Source organism: Phascolarctos cinereus, unplaced genomic scaffold (assembly GCF_003287225.1).
Source record: "Phascolarctos cinereus isolate Bilbo 61053 unplaced genomic scaffold, phaCin_HiC Scaffold_4;HRSCAF=312, whole genome shotgun sequence".
NCBI classification, from domain to species: Eukaryota; Metazoa; Chordata; class Mammalia; order Diprotodontia; family Phascolarctidae; genus Phascolarctos; species Phascolarctos cinereus.
Window position 1 is genome coordinate 544,392,672 of NW_027555847.1, and position 20,890 is coordinate 544,413,561.

General features: G+C 33.5%; 1 protein-coding gene across 7 annotated transcripts in view; it reads left to right on the plus strand.

Moving 5' to 3' along the window:
• The window catches only part of ATP9B (ATPase phospholipid transporting 9B), a 460,772-nt gene that overhangs the window by 205,287 nt on the left and 234,595 nt on the right, over positions 1-20,890 (plus strand). For 6 of the 7 annotated variants that reach the window (XM_020986912.2, XM_020986914.2, XM_020986917.2 and 3 more), the window contains one exon: positions 10,056-10,131. The exons of the other annotated variant lie outside the window; for it this stretch is intronic. In XM_020986912.2, coding sequence (XP_020842571.1) covers positions 10,056-10,131 — 76 coding nt within the window. The remainder of the gene's footprint in view (positions 1-10,055; positions 10,132-20,890) is intronic. 7 annotated transcript variants of the gene reach the window in all.

Genomic DNA, 20,890 nt, shown 5'->3' on the forward strand with positions numbered 1-20,890 from the left:
GACGAGGGAAATAAATTTTCTTGTAATGTTTCCTTTCCCAGTGGTGTAGGATTTTTGTGGACGATTTTACCCTCCATGTATGAGGATAAAGGATGATTCTAATATTTTGTTTTCCCTTGTATAGGGAAAGCTAGGTTACACAGTGGATTTTGTGCCCAACTTAGATTCAGGAAGACCTAAGTTCAAATTCGGCCTGAAATACATTTATTTATTTGTTTGTTTGTTTGTTTGTTCATTTATTCATTCATTCATTCATTTATATAAATTGGCTTAGTTTCCTATATATTTGAGGATTAGGCCTTTTACCATTTATTTATTTATTTATTGATATGAATTTGGCTTAGCTTCCTACATATTTGAGAATTAGGCCTTTATCAGAGAAACTTACAAAAAATTTCCCCAGTTTCCTTGTTTTCCTCCTAATTTTGGCTGCATTAGCTTTGTTTCTACAAAAGATTTTAATTTCATATAATCAAAATTATCTATTTTACTTCCTATAATTCATATTAGGTCTTGTTTGATCATAAACTTTTCTTTTATTCATAGATCTGACAGGTACATTTTCCCATGGTCCCCTAATTTGCTTATGATATCACTCTTTATGTCTAAAATGTTTTTCCATTTTGACCTTATCTTGCCATTCAATGTGAGATGTCATTCTATGCCTAGTTTCTTCCAAACTGCTTTCCAGTTTTCCCAGTAATTTTTGTCAAATGGTGAATTCTTACCCCAAAAACTTAGATCATTAGGTATATCAAATTCTATATTACTGTGGTCTTTTCCTACTGTGTATTCTGTATCTGATCTATTCCATTGATATACCACTCTTTTTCTTAGCCCATACATATTGTTGTGATGATTACTGCTTTATAAAATTGAAATCTGGTACTGTTGGGGTGCTTTCCTTAGCCTTTTTTTTTCATTTATTCCCTTGATATTTTGAGTTTTTGTTCTTTCAGATGAATTTTGTTACTATTTTATCCAGCTCTATAAAAATAATTCTTTGGTAGTTTGATTGGTGTGGCACTGAATAAGTAAGCTAACTTAGATGGAATTATCATTTTATTATATTGCTCAGCCTAACCATATGCAATTAATGTTTCTCCAATTGTTTAGTTCTGTCTTTATTTCTGTAAAAAATGTTTTGCAATTGCACTTATATAATCCCTGGGTTTGTCTTGACAAGTAGACTTTCAAGGATTTTATATTTTTTGTAGTTTTTTAAAATGGAATTTTTCTTTCTGTCTCCTCCTGATGGGTTTTGTTGGTAGATATAGAAATGCTGATGATTTGTATAGGTTTATTTTGTATCCTGTAACTCTGCTAAAGTTGTTAATTGTTTCAGCTTGTTTTTTGATTGATTTTGATTGATTGATTGGTTCTCTATGTATACCATCCTATCATCCCCAAAGAGTAATAGTTTTGTTTCCTCACTGCCTATTTTTGTTCCTTTCATTTCTTTTTCTTATCTTATTGTTATATCTAACATTTCTGATATTGAGTAATAATGGTGATATTGGACATCCTTGCTTTACCCCTATCTTCTTGGGAAGGCTTCAGGTTTATCCCTGTTACAGATAATGCTTGCTCTTCATTTTAGATAGATACTGCTTATCATTTCATGAAAGGCTCCATTGATTCTTAGGCTTTCTGGTGCTTTTAATAGGAATGGGTATTGTATTTTGTCAAAGGCTTTTTCTGCACCTATCAAGATACTCGTATGATTTTTGTTGTTTTTATTATTGATATTGTCACTTATGCTGATAGTTTTCCTAATATTGAACCAGTCCTGAATTCCTGATATAAATCCCATGAGGTCACAATGTATGATCTTTTTGATGTATCGATGTAATCTTGTTAGCATTTTATTTAAAATTAGTGAATTGATTTTACTTAAAGGAAATTGGTCTGTAGTTTTCTTTCTCTATTTTGTTCTCCCTGGTTCAAGTATTAAATCCATATTTGTGTCATAAAAGGAATTTGGTAATACTCTTTTATCGGTTTTTTTTTTCAGATAGTTTCTATAATATTGGGATTAATTGTTCCTTAAATGTTTCTTAGAATTCATTTGTAAATACATCTGTTCCTGGGGATTTTTCTTCTTAGGGAATTCATTGATTGCTTCTTCAATTTCTTTTTCTAAGATAGGGTTATTTAATTATTTTATTTCCTTTTCTGCTAATCTGGGCAGTTTTGTTTTTTGTTTTGCTAAATATTCATCAGTTTTATTTAGATTGTTTTACTAGCAAATAACTGGACAAAATAACTCCTAATAATTGATTTAACGTTTCGGTTTTTATACTAGTAATTTGGTTTTCTTTTTTAAAACAAAATTAACCAATTTTTTTCTATTTTGTTGATTTTTTCCCCCCAAAGCCAAGTTTTAGTTTTATTTAGTAGTTTAATTTTTTTTTCTTTCAGTTTTATTAATCTCTTGTTTGATTTTCAGGATTTGCATTTTGGTGCTTAATTGGAGATTTTTAGTTTGTTCTTTTTCCAGTTTTTTTAGTTACATGCCTAATGTATTGATCTGCTCTTTCCTTTATTGATATAAACATTTAGGAATATAAATTTTCCTCTAAGTACTGCTTTGGCTGTATACAACAAATTTTTTGAATTTTTTCTCATTATTGTCTTTCCCTTTAATTAATTTATTGTTTCCATGATGTCATTCTTTAGGATTAGTTTACTTAGTTTCCAGTTAGCTTTTAATCTATGCTTCCACAGTCCTTTATTGAATGTAATTTTTACTGCATTATTATCTGAAAAAGGTACATTTAATATGTCAACTTTTCTGCATTTGGTTGTGAGGTTTTTATGCCCAAATACATGGTCAGGTTTTGTGAAGGGTGTCATGTACAGCTGAGAAAAAGCTTTTCTCCTTTCTATTACCATTCATTCAGTTTTCTCCAGAGGTCTATCGTATCTGACTTTTCTAAGATAACCTATATTTATCTCCTTGACTTCTTTCCTAATTATTTTATGGTTAGATTTACCTAGCTCTGAGAGGGGGAAAGTTGAGGTCCTCCACTAGTATAGTTTTACTGTCTATTTCTTCCTGTAATTAATTTAACTTTTCATTTAAGAATTTGGATGCTATACCATTTGGTGCATATGTTTGGAATTGATATTTCTTGTTTGTCTGTGGTTCCTTCCTAATCCCTTTTAATTACATCTGTTTTTGTTTTTGCTTTGTCTGAGATCATGATTGCTACCCCTGCCTTTTCTACTTCAACTGAAGAACAGTAGATTCTGCTCCACCCCATTATTTTAACTCTGTGTGCCTCTCTCTTTTTCAAGTGTGTTTCTTGTAAACAACATAGGGCTTGGATTCTGGTTTCTAATTCATTCTGTTATCCACTTAAAGTTTTATAGGTGAGTTCTTCTATGCATTTCCCTCCATGCTATTTTATTCTGTTTATCCTTTTCTCTCTCTTTTTATCCTGTACCTCCTCTAAAGTCTGTGTTGATTCTGACTACTGCCTTCTTTTATCTGCCCTCATTTTATTAACTACTCCTTTTCTTATATCCTCTTTCCCTCCTATTCCCCTGTTGTATAAGATAGATTTCTATTGCCAGTTGAGTGTGTGTGTGTGTGTGTGTGTATGTATGTGTGTGTGTGTATACATTTAACAAATATATATATATTTTTCCTTTTTTGAACCAGTTAAATGGGAATGAGCATTTATTAAATACCTACTATATTTTTAGTTGTGACTCCAGCTCTTTCGCCTTCTAAAATACCATATTTCAAGCCCCTTCAGTCTTTTAATGTGGTAGCTGCTAAATCTTATGTGATCATCACTGAGGCTCCGTGGTATTTGAATGGTTTCTTTCTTGCTGTTTGAAGTATATTTGGTTTTACCTAGGAGCTCTGGAATTTGGCTATAATATTCTTGGGAGTTTCCATCTTGGGATTTCTTTCAAGTGGGAATTAGTGGATTCTTTCAATTTCTATTTTACCTTCTGATTTAAGGATCTCTGGATAGTTTTCCTTCATAATTTCTTGAAATTTGGTATCCAAGCTGTGTTTTTGATCATGGCTTTCAGGTAGCACAATAATTCTTAAATTCTTTCTCAATGTATTTTCCAGATCAGTTGTTTTTCTGATGAGATATTTCACATTTTCTTTTGCTTCTGTTTTATTAATTCTTGATGTCTCAAGAAATAAGACATCACTTGGAGTCACTAGCTTCTACTTGCCCAATTCTAATTTTTAAAGAATTATTTTCTTAAGTGAACTTTTGTATCTCTTTTTCTCTTTGGCCAGTTCTGCTCTCATCGGTGAATTTTTGTACCTCCTTTTCCATTTGACCAATTCTATTTCTTAAGATATTATTTTCTTCGATATTTTTGTGCCATTTTTACTAAGCTGTTCATTGTCTTCTTTTCCTAATTTTCCTCTACCACTGATTTTGAAAATCATTTTTTTAGCTTTTTCTAGGAATTCCTGTGTCCAGTTCACATTTTTCTTTGAGGCCTTTCCTTATAGCTATTTTGACTTCATTATCTTCTGAGTTTGTTTCTTGATCTTCCTTGTCAAAATAGTAGATTTTTGTGGTTCAGTTTTTTTTTTTGTTGTTTTTTGCTCATTTTGTCTTCTAATTTCTTGATTTGGAACTTTGTGTTAAAGTTGGGCTCTGTTGCTGGCATGGGCAGTATTTGAGGGAGAGTACTGTCTCAAACTTCAGGCTTTTTGAACTACTGATTTCAGAGCTAGTTCTAGGTGTTTGGAAGTTTTTGGTGCTTCCAAGGTGGTGTGATTTAGGGAGAGATATGGTCATTGCATTCTTGGTCTTCACTCTAAGCCTTACCCAGTCCTTTGGATTGCAATTTGATATTGCTCATCAGGGTCTCTCCTCCATTGGGACCCTCAGAATTCCCACTTCCTCTTGATCAAAAGTGCTCCTCTCTGCCCTTGAAAAATGACCCAGAAGTGGGTATAGGCGATGGAATTGCCACATTGGTTTTGGTTCTGTGTCCTGTGCTAACAAGGGTTACCCCATAATCTATTTCTGATCACTTGCCATGTCCCCTTAATATCTCCAGCTTGAGCATTCTAGAAGCTCCTTCTATTTTTTTCTCCACTGGTGTTACATCCCAACAAGCTCTGGGCTAGCCCTGAGTCATAGATCTCTCTTTCCAACCTTCTAAGTTGTTTTGAACTGGAAGAATGTCTTAGAATTGGCTCTGCCACCCCAGAATTTGAATTCAGGTGTTATTTTAAAATTGTTTGGAGAGCTTGGCTAAGTGCGTCTGTGCTCTGGCATCTTGTCTTCGCCCCCAGAAGTCCTGAGACACTTATTAACTTTGTAATCCTGGGTATGTCACTTATTCTCTATCTGCCTCAATTTCCTCCAGTGTAAAATGGGTATAACAATAATTTATCTCCAGAATTGTTGTGTGGATAAAATAATATTCATAAAGTATTTTACAAACCTTAAAGCACTGTATAAATGCTAGTTGTTGTTTTGTTTTTCTTTCCTAGTTATTCCTTCCTGGTCTCGTATTACAAAAGAACAACTGGGTCATATTTACATAGTTCTGATTATCCCGAATATATCACACTAAATCTGGATTAGCTGTGGCATCGAGGGGGAGTAGACCCTTATCATATAAGGAAAAACTTTTGAATAGTTAGAATGGTTAGAGTGAAAGTGAAATTGGTTTTCTCTCATGTGAAGTCTTAAAGAAAAGGCTAGACTTTTTGAGATACTTTTGGAAATATTGTAGAAATTTTTTTTTCTATTATGTATTGGTTTACATAGTTGTGGAAAGATATTCTGTGATATCTTGTGCTTTGATTCTGTAGCCTGACATATAGACTCTCCATAATGTGACTTCCATCTACCTCTGTACTTTTTCTCATACTACTCATACCTGGGCAAAGAGATATATGATAGTATGAGAGCATATGATTGCAAGCTGTTACGGCCAGATCAAGTGAATGTTTTTTAATGGGATAATAATAAACAGTTAGCATGTTTCTATCACTTAAAGGTTTGGAAAACACTTTACAAATATTATTTTATTTATCCTCAGCACTGGAAGTTAGGTGCCATTATTTATAGATGAGGAAACTGAGGCAACGGAGGATTAGATACTTATTTATGTAGGGTTAGACACCTAGTAAGTGTCTTAGGCAGGATTCAGCCCCAGTTCTTTCCATCTCCAGATCCAGCACGATCCACTATGCTTCCCAGATTTGAACAGATATCATTCTGTCGTTTTTGAGATTATACCCCAGTACTGCTTTTCTCACCCTTTTTTCTAAGGGATTCTTGCCCAACAGTAATATAAGTAATTTTCACCTGCTTAAAAATAATCATGTATCAGTGCTAGATGATCACATATTAGATAAAAACATAACTGCAGAGACTTGTGGAATGCTGATTATTTACTCTGGGTATCCTGTTTAGTTTCAGCTGTTCAGTTATGGGAAAGGTAGCTTAACTCTGTCACCAGCTGGATATCACCTGTAAATTATGAGTATCTAGTAGACCTCACCATCTATATGGATTTTCTCTTGAACTTGAAGTCTCTGCTAGATCTTCTCCATCGCACTAGACAGTACTAGAACACATACCTCCCTGTTTTTTTCCTTCCCTAATGTTTATGATGAGAACATCATTGAACAAGCTCCTGTCTATTATCAAGTAATCTTGAATGATTTTGGGACAGGATAAGCCTTTTGTGGAGGAGAGCCTTAAAGGCAGTAATTCGCTCTATTGGATCAAAGGCTTTATTTATAATCAAAAACACCAAACAGAGAAGTGTCTTTTTTTCCTGGATCTTTTAGTTGCTTACATGATGGTAAAGATGATAGTCTGTTGTAAAATTATGCTTCAAAAAGTTTGCATGTTTCCCAATAGTAGTCTTAATTGAGAGCCTTTTGTATGTACATAAATGACTCTCTAAACTATTGTATAGGTGGAGTGTAGGTTGTTAGTTTTTTCTTTTTGCTCAAATAGCACTTTCTCTCCACATATACATACATACATACATACATACATACATACATACATACATACATACACATACATACACATATAATACACACACACACACATATACATACATACACACATGCATACATACATATACATACACATATGTACATACATATACACACATATACATACATACACACATACACACATACATACATACACATATATACATACATATACATACATACACATATATACATATATACATACATACATATACATACATATATACATATATGTATGTGTGTATATATATATATATATATATAAAATGCCTTTTAAAATGGATGGTATTATAAACTTAATATTATAAATGACTACAATATTTATAAAACTTCAATAGATATTTTTTGCTTTTACATTATCTATATATCCCCATCAATCATTCCTCCCTACATCCTCCCAGAAATCCATGCCTTATAACAAAGACTTAAAAAAAAAAGAAGAGAATAAAAATCAAAAAATTCAACACATCATTAACTCTTACATTATCTGTGGTGCACCATGCTCATAATTCCCTAAACTTACAAAGAAGGGAGGATACACTTTCCTATAGCTCTTCTTTTTTTTACAATAAGCTTGCTCACTATACTTTCATAGCATTCAGTTTTGATTGTTTTGTTGTAATTTCCATTTTCATGATTGAGCATCATTGTGTATATTGTTTTTCTGTTTACTTTGTTTTGTATTAATTCATATAACCTTTCCATGTGTTCCTATTTACCATGTTCTGCTATTTTACCTCCTATTAGCATTTGAAACTTTAACATGAAAGTTCAAGTGTAGTGGCTCTGCTGTCCTTGATGATGAAAATATTTTGTTATTAAAAAAAATCTTTGCAGATCTTTTTCATTTTTCTTCTGTTTGTTTATCTTTTTCCACTGCTACCCTTAGTCATTCTCAGGATGACATTGCTTAGTTTCTCTTAGGTCTCTCACCAAAATTTCTTTAAACTGGATTTACCCTCTTCTGCTTCTTTTTGTCTTATGAGATGATATTGTACATAAACGTCCAATATCCTTTTCCCCAAGTTTTTATAAACAAGATTTGTTGGGGTTTTTTTACCTCTATCACTTAAGCCTTTGGCTACCATCTCTTTCTATTTGGCAAGTTTTTATCTTTGTTTCTCTACATATACACACACACACACACATACATGCATATATACATACATACAAAATGTTTTCTAACTAAAGGAAGCTTTTTAGATTCCTGTGGTTCACTTCTTATGGCAGTTATTTTACATAGGCTAAATTTTTGTATAATATTTATGTTGATATCATTTCTGCTGTTTATACTCATTTTTCATTATTAGTAACTCATTTAATTCAAGATTCAGGTATTTTCTCATTTTTCCATCTTATTCTGCTATTGGTGCATTAGCTGCAATTTTTTTCATAGGGTCTTTTACAAAATATTTATTATGAATAACACATAATATACCATGTTACTTAAGGTTTGAAAAAGTAGGAAAATGGTACATCCTAGAAAATATTAGATGAATTAGTTCAGCATTATTTCTTGACAAATTTCTAGAATGTATAATTATGGACTTAGACCTTTGGAGTCTTATCTAATCATTCAGATAATTGATGTAGAGCTTTTAGGACATTCAGAAGCCCTCTAGGACAACTCTTTCCTTTTGCAGATTTGAGCCCATTTTCTGACTCTGGGTCCTTATGTTTTTTCCTCTTCACCACATTGTAATTTCTATAATTAATCGAGCATGTGTTTATTAGATATCTCCTGTATGCCAGATACAGAGAATATAAATATGAAGAATGAAACAGTATTTGCCATCATTTCTAACGAGAGAAAATAAGTGTGTGTGTGTGTGTGTGTGTGTGTCCACATACTGATTATTCAGTGAATGTTGTGTGCGTATGTTTATAAACAATATAATGTGCAAGAGTTAAGTTGTGGAAAATGAAGTTTATTTTTCTGGATTTGTAGATCAGGAAAGCAAAATAGAAATAAAATTTGGAGTTATCTTGTGACTGGTGTGAAGGATAAGAAATGAAGGTCATTTGCTTTCTTGCATATGTCAAGGAAACCCCCTGACCTAAAAAAACTTTATAAAGACTCTGACTAATGGGACAGACCTGCTGTCGAGAATAACCATGTCTGTCTTCAGGGGGAAAAACTTACTTGTAAATAATAACTATTTCCATAGGTCATATTGATGCGCTGTTTGTGTGCATATACACAGACACCTATTTTGGTATGATTCTGTGATCTCGTTGTTGTAGGGAACCGCCAGTGAGGAAATTCTCTCAAAGTACAGATTTGTACCTGCTGTGACATTTTTACTCATAGAGAATTGACTGGGCCTTTAAGAGAGATTAAGTGATTCTCCTAGGGTCATACAGTTGACATATAAGGTGGGAAAAGTCTTCCCAACTGTATCCACGATTCTACACTGTTTCTGTGTATTTACTGATGAAAAAAATTTGAGCAAAATACAAGTTATATTTATTAATTTGGGGGGCAGTTATAGAGTTTAATAGCATAATATAATATCTTTAAGAAGGCATAAAACATTTTAATTATTATTCTAGAATTTCTGATAATGCCTGCGAAAGGATTTTTCTCCCATATATTCTTAATTTGAAGCACATATTTTTATCTGACCATATTCATAGAAAGTGTCCATTTATCAATGACTGAGCTTTGTGCTTAGTGGGTGCTAAATAAATGTTTGAATGAATGCCTTGTGATTAAATTATATCTATGCTGAAGATTTCACATGGTTTTCAGAGAATATTATTTAGCCAAATGAATTCTTTGGAATTCCCCTTTTAATGTATTATCTTTTATAAAACCTATATTATTAATATAAAACACTTATAACTTATGAAGTTTATTTTTAATGTTTCATAATAATATTAAAAATTATTTCTCTTTACTTTCATCCCTGATAGGATTTTCCTATCCTAGAATATGCTGCTTTTAAAATTTGCTCACCTTTTATTTAATGGCCATGTCCTTGGCACATTATATATTCATTTAGCATAAAATCACTTATTTGAAATTTTTTTTTAACAGGAAGATAGTGATCCACCCATTCATGAAAGTCTCAGCATAGAAAATACATTATGGGCAAGCACGGTTGTTGCTTCAGGTGAGAAATATTTTGTGCATTTACATTTTAATTCACATACAAAGATGGTGCAACAAGGGTGAAAGTGTGTATGGGTGTGGGAGAGACCTTGATAGTGCATGTGCTGCTATTCTCTCTCTCTCTCTCTCTCTCTCTCTCTCTCTCTCTCTCTCTCTCTCTCTCTCTCTCTCTCTCTCTCTCTCTTTTTAGGCAGTTGGGGTTAAGTGACCTGCTTAGGGTCACACAGCTAGTTAAGTGTCAAGTGTTTGGTCTGAGACCGGATTTGAACTCAGGTCCTCCTGACTTCAGGGCCGGTGCTCTATCCATTGCGCCACCTAGCTGCCCCTATCTTCTACTATTCTGCAAGACGTCATGCCATGTTGCATTTACTTTGCTGCTGTTTGCCTACTTCTGGAAAATGTAATGTAGCAGAATCTGTTGCCTTGTCAGTTCTTATTAAAAGGTCAGCTTTGTTTTCTTTTTTTTTTTTAATGGCAGTGTCAGTCACCTAGACTGCAGGGCTTCTTAAACTTTTCCCACTCCCAACCCTTTCTGCATTTCTTAAACTGTGAGTTGCAACTCCGTGTGGGATCACAACCCACGTTTAAGAAACACTAGAGAATACTCAGTAAGTGTTAGTTGGTGATTATAATCTCAAATTAGTAATTTTATCATCTTCACTTGCTTCTCAGCACTTGAGGTGATATATTGCATTATTTTGTGTTCATCATTTAATATTAATTTTCTTAAAGCACAAATTTTAGCAGGTGAATTTAGAATGCTTATTGCATCAAATTAAAAACCCTCACATTAGTATGCCAGCTTTCTATTGAATGGACTCTCTATACTTAGTCATCCTGATTTTTTTTTATACTCCCCCAATCTTCCATTCTTCTTAGAACAGCTTCTTTTCTGTCTCCTACACATGGTTTGTGTTTTCCTATGTACATTGGCTCATGCTGATCTTAGGCTTTTCTCATTTTTCTTCTTCACCATCTTCTCCATGAATTTTTCTTTAATTAGTATCACCCCATAATAATGTTTAGACTCACAGAACCACATGTCTGAAGTTCAGAGAAGCCTCACAGGTCATCTGTTGCAACCTTCTCATTTTATAGATGGGAAAACTGAGGTCCATAGTGGTTGAGTGACTTCCCTAAGGTCTCATAGATATTAAGTTAAGAGGGCTGAGGTTTGAACTCATGTCCTGTAATAACAAGTTCAATGATGTTTCTACTATATCAGACTGATTTTTCTTGTCTGAATTTCAAGGTCAATAATAGAATGCATAAATTTTGAGATTTCAGTGAAATCTCACATTACTGAGCTTAATTCATTTATAAATTTTGATAGTCATTAGAAAATTTCCTAAACCAGAGATGTCAAACATAAAGCCCCGAGTGTGATAGAACAAAATTAAAATGTGATTGGAACTATTTTACAAAATAAATAAAAATACAGTAGAACACAATGTTAATATGTGGTTTTCTAAGTAAGTATGCAGCTCACATGGTTTAGTGGTCCCTGTTTCTGTTTGAGTCTGACTCTACTGCCCTAAACAGTTAACTTTAAATACTATAAATACATTTTCTTTCTCCCTAATTATAACATAAACAAGAAAAATTGCATACAGGCTTATTTATCAGCAAATATATATTTATGGATAACCCATATTATATGCATCCTTTCTATGAGAGCAAGTTATTGAGTGTTTCCCCCAGTACTTAAAACCTGGAATGTCACATGAAGATTATGCTACCTAAAGCCGAATTGTGTTTTTTGTTTGTTTGTTTTGGTCTGGTTTGGTGTTTTTCTGACCTTATCAGGTAGCCCACTGGTGAATATTGAGTTAGACAAAAAGTGAGAATTTAGGATATATTTTACAAAGTTTTTCAGTCATGAAAAGTGCCTTTCTTCTCGCACTGGTAGTTTGGGGGCAGGGGGAGTATCTGTTTTGTGTCTTTCTGTGTGTTTGTGTGTGTGTCTGTATCAGGTCTGTGTGTGTATGACAGAGAAATATTTTATCAGCAAGTATTTCCTGAACTGTCCCCTCTTACATAACACTTTTTATTAGAGAGAGCATACCCATATTACGTGTAAAATGAGGGTGAAAATAGCACCTACATCTTAGGATTATTATGAGGGTCAAATGAGATAAAGTATGTAAATCACTTTGTCAGTCTTAAAATGCTATGAAAATACTAGTTGTTGTTGTTGTTGTTGTTATAGACCAATCCCCCTGGACCCAATTTCTGGAAAAGCTGAGTTTTCCTATACTTCAGTATGGAGGCAAGATGAGGTATAAATTGCGAAGCCACAATCACCTTGTCTCCTATGAACAGCTGTTTTATGTTGGACCAAATGTTTGCAGGTGAAAATGTGCACAGATGTAGAGAAACAAAGATAAAAAACCATTTTTCTTGCCTAACCAATATGGAGATTATTTTCTTTCAAGTTGATCCAGTTGGTATCCAAGTTAATAGCAGAGGTATACCTCATTTAAGGCAATTTCTGTTTTCCTACTTGGTATTCTGGCATAACAGTGAAGTCGAACCCCCCCCCCCCCCCCGATCTTTTCAGCACCATTAATGCTGAATCATCTTACAAGGGCTTTGCAGACTGACTGATATACTAATAGATACTCTCCTCTGTATGCATTTAACTTCATGGAGAGAGATCATCAAGCACTTTCATTGAGTCCTTAGTGAAGTAATTAGCTGAACAGGGATGAGAAGTGAGACAGCAGCCATACCCAGGAGTTTCTCTCTCTGTCTTAAGTCCATCTTTCCATTCTAGGTAAGTAGGCTTTGGAGTTCTGAGTAATTCAATTTGGCTAGAACAGATTAAAAAGCATTGCTGTGAAAGAAAGCTGGAAAGGTACATTGTAGTCAATTTTTAAAGAACTTTTAATGCCAGGCTAAGGAGTTTGACTTTATGCCTTAGACAGTTGGAGCCCATTGAAGGGTTGTTTCTGTGTTTATGTAAGCAGGGGAGCTTAGAATATTATTCAGACGGTTGTATGAAGAATGGCCGCAATACTGATGGGAAAAGAACTAATATCTTTGATAAAATGTGTTATCTTAAATAACATTCCTCCATGTAATATATTTTAAAGGTGACACTGAGTGTTTCACAGTTCTAGTGGGATATAGGCAACAAATTGTACCTTCTGCAAAACTGGAAAACTTATCCCTCTTTATTAGCTCAAGTGCCCCATATTGGCACATAAATTACATTGTTAGTGATGTACTTTGCCAGTGTCCTGATATACAGGCCTGTTATCTTATCTTTCTTACCAGAAGGCATCACAGATCTAATGCCAGAAGGTGAGAAAACCAGTAATCCCTCTAAATATTTGCCAATTATATGGTTATGCACTTTATACAATTGACACTCACAGCTTCTATCTAAAAAACCCTAAAACCTCCAAATGTTAAAAACAACAACAACAACAATTATCAGCTGTGGAAGCAAAAGGAGTGTGTCAGAAAATTTTAGATCTATAAAGTGCAACTAACTATTGATTTAGTAAGTATTGGATAAGTGACTCAAAAGTGTTAGAACATTTACCTTGCGTTTATTGATTATTGCCAAGTTTTTGACTCATTTCTACATTCATAGCATGTTTGTAGCCTAAAAATTTGCAAAATAGACTTAAATATATTGAGAACATCATAATATCCAGTGTCTACATAGAAAACTGTATTCTCTGGAAAACAAAACTACTACCAATGTTTTCAAGACCATATAATACATGGTATTTTTACAGGAAATGCTTTAGTCCCATTGTGGTTTTGCTAACCCTGTAATCCATTATCATCTTTCTTAAATGGCAGTAAGTATGCCTTCCAAGTTAAAAGGGAAATGAACCAAAAAAATCACTTGGTATACATAGATGGCATCCAACTAGATGACTGCACCAAAAACACACATTAAACAGCTCTTTCATATCCTGGGATTTTTCTCCAAGGAAATTAGTATATCATTTGGACTCAGTAAATGTATGTACCAAGGAAAGATAGAAACTGAAGCTTAAATCCAGCGTTCACATTGAGCTGTAAAGAAAGACACTACTTATGCTTACGTTGTTCTCCTGCAGGCAAGATGTGTCTACTATAAAGCTATCAGAGGGAAAGCTCTGACTAAATACATTAATGGATTTACTGCTATCCTCAAATCAAATCTAAATAGGAAATACTCATCTAAAGCAATTAATACCTAGCCAATATCAGTCTTAATATACACTTTTATAAATGTAAAATGGACCATAGTAGATTTATAAAATATACTAATAATTACTAATACAGTAATAACAAAACAGAGGGCTCATCAACATAAGGCAGCAGTAGAAAGATTGACATTTCCTCTCTAAAAGATAGGGGGAAGAAGCAGGAGAAGAAAACAAGTATTTAGTAAGCGCCTACTATGTGCCAGGCACATGCCAAGTGCTTTACAAATATGATCTCATTTGATCCTCACAACCACCCTGGGAGGAAAGTTGCTATTATGATCCTCTTTTTACAGTTGAGGGAACTGAGGAAGGTAGAGTTTAAGTGATTTGCCCAATGTCACACAGCTGTTAAGTGTTTGAGACTGAATTTGAACTCAGGTCTAAGTCCAGGCCTAGTTCTTTCCACTGCACTACCTACCTCCCCACAGAGAAGAAGAGAATTAGTAGACATTCTTGGAGCATGTGATAAACAAGTCAAAAATTTACAGAAATACTTTAGGAACAAGTGGTATTACTTCGCTGCAAAATAACTACCTGATAATAGGTACATGGTGTTGTACTGTCAATTATAATCAAAAGTGTTTTATATCCAGATACAACATATAGAAATGGTTAAAATCTAACAGTAAAATTAAAATATCCTTCATGGGTGGCCTCTACATAAATTCAGCTAACTTAACAAACACTTAATATATGGCTGGGTTCTAGGAATATCTTTATAGAAATTAAGAGATTTATGATATAATTAAGTGCCAGGTGATCACAATTAGAAATACAGGATTAGTCTTAAAGAGGCTTGACTTTGTGATCCATGAAGACTTTTTCAAGAAATGCACCTCACAGTATTCTACAAAAAAATTGTCACTTACCTAGCATGTTGTAACTTGATGCTTAGAATAAAATGGTTATTAGAATTAAACATCAAAATTTTGCTATTTAGCATGGACTAGCAGATAACAAATTCCCAGATTACAAAGATAGAACTCAAATTATCCTTGAAAACTCTACAAGTTAACCATACTAATACTAGGGGATTATCACAGGCATGACTGTTGCCCACAGTCACCTGAATATAACTTTGATCAATAAAAACTTATCAATAATATTTTTAATAGATGTTGCCTTGCCAATAGTTGTAATCTCTAAACTACTTGGAACAAAAAGCTTTATATAGAGGCCTAGCAAGAGAAATCAAAATTATGTGTGTACAGGGTAATCATCCTGTCTACTGCTGGGTTTTTTACCAGTGATGCTTTGACTGAGCCTATAAAAGAAGAACTTGAAGCTTAATTATTTTATGTATCCACAGAAGTTAGTGATTTTGTCTACTTGTTTAGTAGTATGTAGCTGATTTAACATAAAAGAAGAGTTAACAGGATAGTGACTTTTTCCCAGGATTGTTTGTAGCTCAGCTCTTTTGAACAGTATGAAAATAATGATAATAATAATAAAAACTACACCTTCCAAGCGCAAACTGTCATCCATGCCTCTGTGGTAAGGCAGAGCGAAAGCAGAGAAACACCAGACAGGTTGATGTACAATGAGGATTTTGAGTTCATTGTGACCACTGTGGTAGCTGTGAAATTTTGTCAGGAACCCTTAAACATTGGCATATTGGGTCCTGGCTATCCAACTGATTCGATTACCACCTTAGTGTGATCAGAGTCAAAGAAATAGATGAGGCAATGTAGGATTCCAGGGTGGCTCTACTCAAAACCATAGTAATGCTCAGCTTAACATGGAATATAAAAGATTTATGTGGTGCTTCTTAGTATTCTTGTACCACAAGAACAAAAGATTCAGTGCAATGAATCAGAAATATTAATATCCCTCCTGCCAGAAATACTTCATTAAAGATTGTGGTGACCATGAAAACAGACTAGAAGTGGCCGTGAGTTAGACTGACAGTAAGGCTTTGATTATTTGCCCATATCATATTGATACAATCCAAAATATTTTGCCAGTTGTGTGCATACTTCACATTGGTTTTGCATCATTGTTGGAACACGTGATGAACACGTTAAAAGCTTACAGAAATACTTTTTGAATAGTCAGATATCACTTCAGTGATTGATAATAAAGACTGACAATAGGCACATACCATTGGATTTAATGTATATAACCAAAAGTACTTTGCCTCTAAATGGAGCCAGTAAAATGGCTAAGATTGAAGAGTGGAATTAAAAGTGGGTGATATCCACAAGAGCAACATAACCAAAAGTATATCGAAAAAGAAGCGTCAAACAAATGGCTGATTACAAATTTGTCTATAGAAATACAGAGGCTTCTGGTGGCAATTCAGGACCATGTTATTACCACCAGAAATTATAGAAGCATTTTTCTTAAGGAGCTTGGACTTTCTAATTAATGTAGAGTAGACAAGAAAACAGTAGCATTGGGTACTGCATCACTGCAAGCCTACAAAAAATTATCCTTACCCAAATACCTAGCAAGACTTGATATGGTGGTTAAAATTATATATCAGACCTCATGTCTGTCACATTAAAGAAAATGGCAAATTTTGGAGGGAGTGTGGGAAAAGAGGCACATTAATGCACTGTCTGTAGCTGTGCATTAATCCAGCTATTCTGGATAGTAATTTGGAGTTATCCTCCTTCGCATCCTCCCTACTCAAAAATTTCCATTGACCCCATATTACCTGAACTGTAATTACAAACTCCTGTTTAGCATTAAAAACCCTTCTCAGCCTGACCACTACCTTTCTTACCTCATTTGTAGTCCAACCAACTGACCTTCTTACTGTTCCTTGTATAGCACTCTATCTTCTGCGCTTATGCTTTTATATTAGTCTCCCATATGTGGAATGTACTATTTCCTCACCTGTACCTATTAGAATCTCTTACTTCCTTTAAGGCCCACCACCTTCTGCTTAACTTGCTAATTGTCTTAGTTACTAATTCTGCCTTTCAAAATTATCTTTGTATATTATGCATATATTTACATATGTACATGCTTACTACCTGGTTAGTTTGTGAGTTCTTGAGAGTAGAGTCTTCCCCCCCCCCATATTTGTATTTGTATCCCCTGAACTTACTTCCATGTCTGGCCCTATAATACGCTGTATTCTAGGTACTTTGTGGTGTTACCTTCAGTTTTATATCTTATTTTTCTAAGCCTTTCTAACTTCTGTGCCTTTGTTCCCACTATTCTCTGTAACTGAAATACTAAGTCTGTCTACCTGTTGGAATAAGTAAAGAAATAAAAATATCTCATTCTGCCTCTTGAAACCATTATCTCTGTCAGGAGGTAGGTAGCATACTTTAGATTCAGTCTCTGGAATTGTAGTTTGTACTTTTATTGATCAGAATTATCAGTTCAAAGTTGTCATTTTTTAAAATAATGTTGTTAGTACACAAACTATTCTAATGATTCTTTTCACTTCATTTTGCATGAGTTCTTAAAAGTCTTCCCAGGTGTCTCTGAAACTGCCCAGTTTATCATTTCATTTTAGCACAATAATATTTCACTACATTCATATATCATAACTTGTTTTACCATTCTCCAGTAGATAGAAACTTCCTTAGTTTTCAGGTCTCTGCCACCTCAAAGAAAATTGCTGTAAATATTTTTGTGCCTGAGTCCATTTCCTTTTTCCTTTTTCTCTTTGGGGTATAGTTGGGTCAAAGCGCATGAACAAGTTTAGTTTTAGTTTAGTTTTGTTTTTATTCCTTTGCCTTGGAAGGCTTGGAGGAAGTGAAAGGTATGGGAGGCAAGGTATACTTTTAAATTGTTTACCAGAGCAGCTGGAACAATTCAAAGCTGTTATCACCAGTGCATTAGTGTACCTGTTTTTGTATAATCCCTTCCATATTTGCCATTTTCCTTTTTTGTCATCCTCATGAAGCTGATGGCTGTGAATGGAAACTTTAAGAGATACTTTGATGTATATTTTTCTAATTCCATATTGCCATTTCTTCCTTAGAAAACTGCTTGTTCTCCTTTGACCACATATCTATTGGAGAATGGATGTTGTTCTTAAATTTTTAATCAGTTCCTTATATATGTTGGGTATAAGACTTTTCAGTATTAGAGAAGCTTACTGGTAATATATTTTGCCAGATACCTGTTTCTTTTATAATTTTAACTGCCATGGTTTTGTTTTTGCAAAATTTTTAAATTTTATATAATAAAAATTGTCATTTTTTTTTCCTTCTGTGATCTTCTTTATCCCTTATTTGGTCATCAACTTTTCCCTGTATGTTGTCCTCAAAGATTACGTATTCCTTGCTTCATGAATTTTTTTTTGATGATATATCCCTTTATTTTTGAATGATGTATTCATTTAGAGTAAATCTTGCAGTACAGTGTATAATATTGGCCTATAGTTAATTTCTGCCAGGCTGTTTTTTAATTTTCCTAGCAGTTTGTGTCATGAGTTCTTACCTCACTAGCTGCAGTCTTTATTTTTAATCTAACATCGTACTATTACTGTGTGTGTTTTCTTTATATGTTATAGATCGAATCTGTTCCACTAATTTACCTCTCTTTTTAAATTAGAACCAAATAGGTTTGATCATCTTTTCTATGTACTGTAGTTTGAGATTTCTACTTCTATGCCCCCTTCCATTGTTTCCCTTTATGTTCTTGACCTTTGTCCTTCCCGATGATTTTCATCATTATTCTGCCTAGCTTTATAAAAGAATCCTTTGGTAGTATGATTGGCATAACACTAAATAGGTCTGTTAATTTAGGTCGTATTGCCGTTTTTATTATATTGGCCAAGCCTACCCAAGAACAGTGAACATTTCTCCAATTATTTAAGTCTTTATTTTGATGAAGAGTGTTTTACAGTTGTATTCATATAATCCCTTTATGTGTCTTGGTAGATTTCTAATTATTTTATATATTCTGTAATTATTAAAAAAAAACAATCTATCTCCTCTAGATGAGGTTTTGGGGTTTTTGTTTGTAATATATGGAAGTGCTGTATGTAATGTGCATTTATTGTGTATCTTGCAACTTTGCTGAATTGTTTTAATTAATAAATTGCCTCCTTGATATTCTCTAAGTAGACCATAATATCATCTGAAAAAGGCCTCTTTGTTTATTGCCTTTGTTTCTTTTTCTTTTCTAACTGCTGTAGCACATTTCTAACACCATGTAAAATAATAGTGGTGATGAAGGGCATACTTAATTTATCCCTCATCTTACTGGAAAAACCTTCAGTCTTTCTCTAGTAATACATACATACATACATACATACATACACACACATACATACATACATAAATTATAGCTTGCTTTTATTTTTAGATAAATACTTTTCTTTCTCTACTTCGTCTCTCCTTGATTTAAGTATCAAGACCATATTTTTAAATATAGAAGGATTTTGGAAGAGGTTTTCTCCCTGTTCTTGCAAACAATTAGAATTAGTTCTTTGAATATTTGATATCATTCACTTGTAAGTCAACTTAGTTCTGGACAATTTTTCCTTGGGAATTTATATTTGACTTGATCAATTTCTTTTCTTGATAAAATTGAACTATATAAGCAGTCTATTTTGTTGTTAAAATAGGTGTTTTATGTTTTTGTAAATATTCATCTATGTCATATTGTTAGATGTATTGGCACTTAATTAGGCAGAATAGTTTCATGATAGTTACCCTTACTTTCTTTTCAGTTCTTTGCATTTTTGCTTTTTTATATTTTGTTTTTATTTTTGATTTAAATTCTTTGGCTAGGCAATGGGGTTAAGTGACTTGCCCAAGGTCACACAGCTAGTAAGTGTTATGTGTCTGAGTCCAGATTTGAACTCAGGTCCTCCTGAATGCAGGGCCGGTGCTCTATCCACTGCGCCACCTAGCTGCCCCACTTTTTTATATTTTGGATATGAACAATTTATTTTCTAATTTAAATCAGTTAGTTTAATCTGAAGGTTAACCTTATGTATTTAATATATTTTCTAACACCAGCTTCAAGGTTCATTTATTACTTATGTGTGTGTTTGAGGGGTTCTTGTTTTCATTTTTTTGCTTTTAACTTTGTTAATCTCAAGTTTTTTCAGAATTTGTTCTGTAGAACATTTTAATTTGTTGTTCTTCTAGGTCTTTTTTTTAGTTACATACCTGATTCATTGATTTATTCTTTTTGTATTTTGTTGATAAAAGCATTTAGAGATATAAATATTATTTTTAGGTTTTGTTTTGCTGCATTCCAAAAGTATTGGCATGTCATTTCATTGTTGTCATTTTCTTTGACAGAATTTTCTGTTGTTTTAATGATTTATTCCTTTATTCACCTATTCTTCAAATTTAGTTATTTAATTTCTAACAAATTTGAAATTTTTCCTTCAAATCCCCATTATTGAATGTGTTTTTTATTCCATTACCTTCAGGAAATGATTTTTTTTAACCATTTCTGTTTTGCTGTATTTGCTAGTGAGGTGCTTGTGCCTGAGTATTTGATCAGTTTTCTTAAAAATTCCCTGTGCTGCTGAGAAATATGTAAGCCAGGTTTGTTTCCCATTCAGTTATGCTTATTGGTATTTTGTTAGATTTATCTAAATCTGAAACAGGTACATCAGGTCTT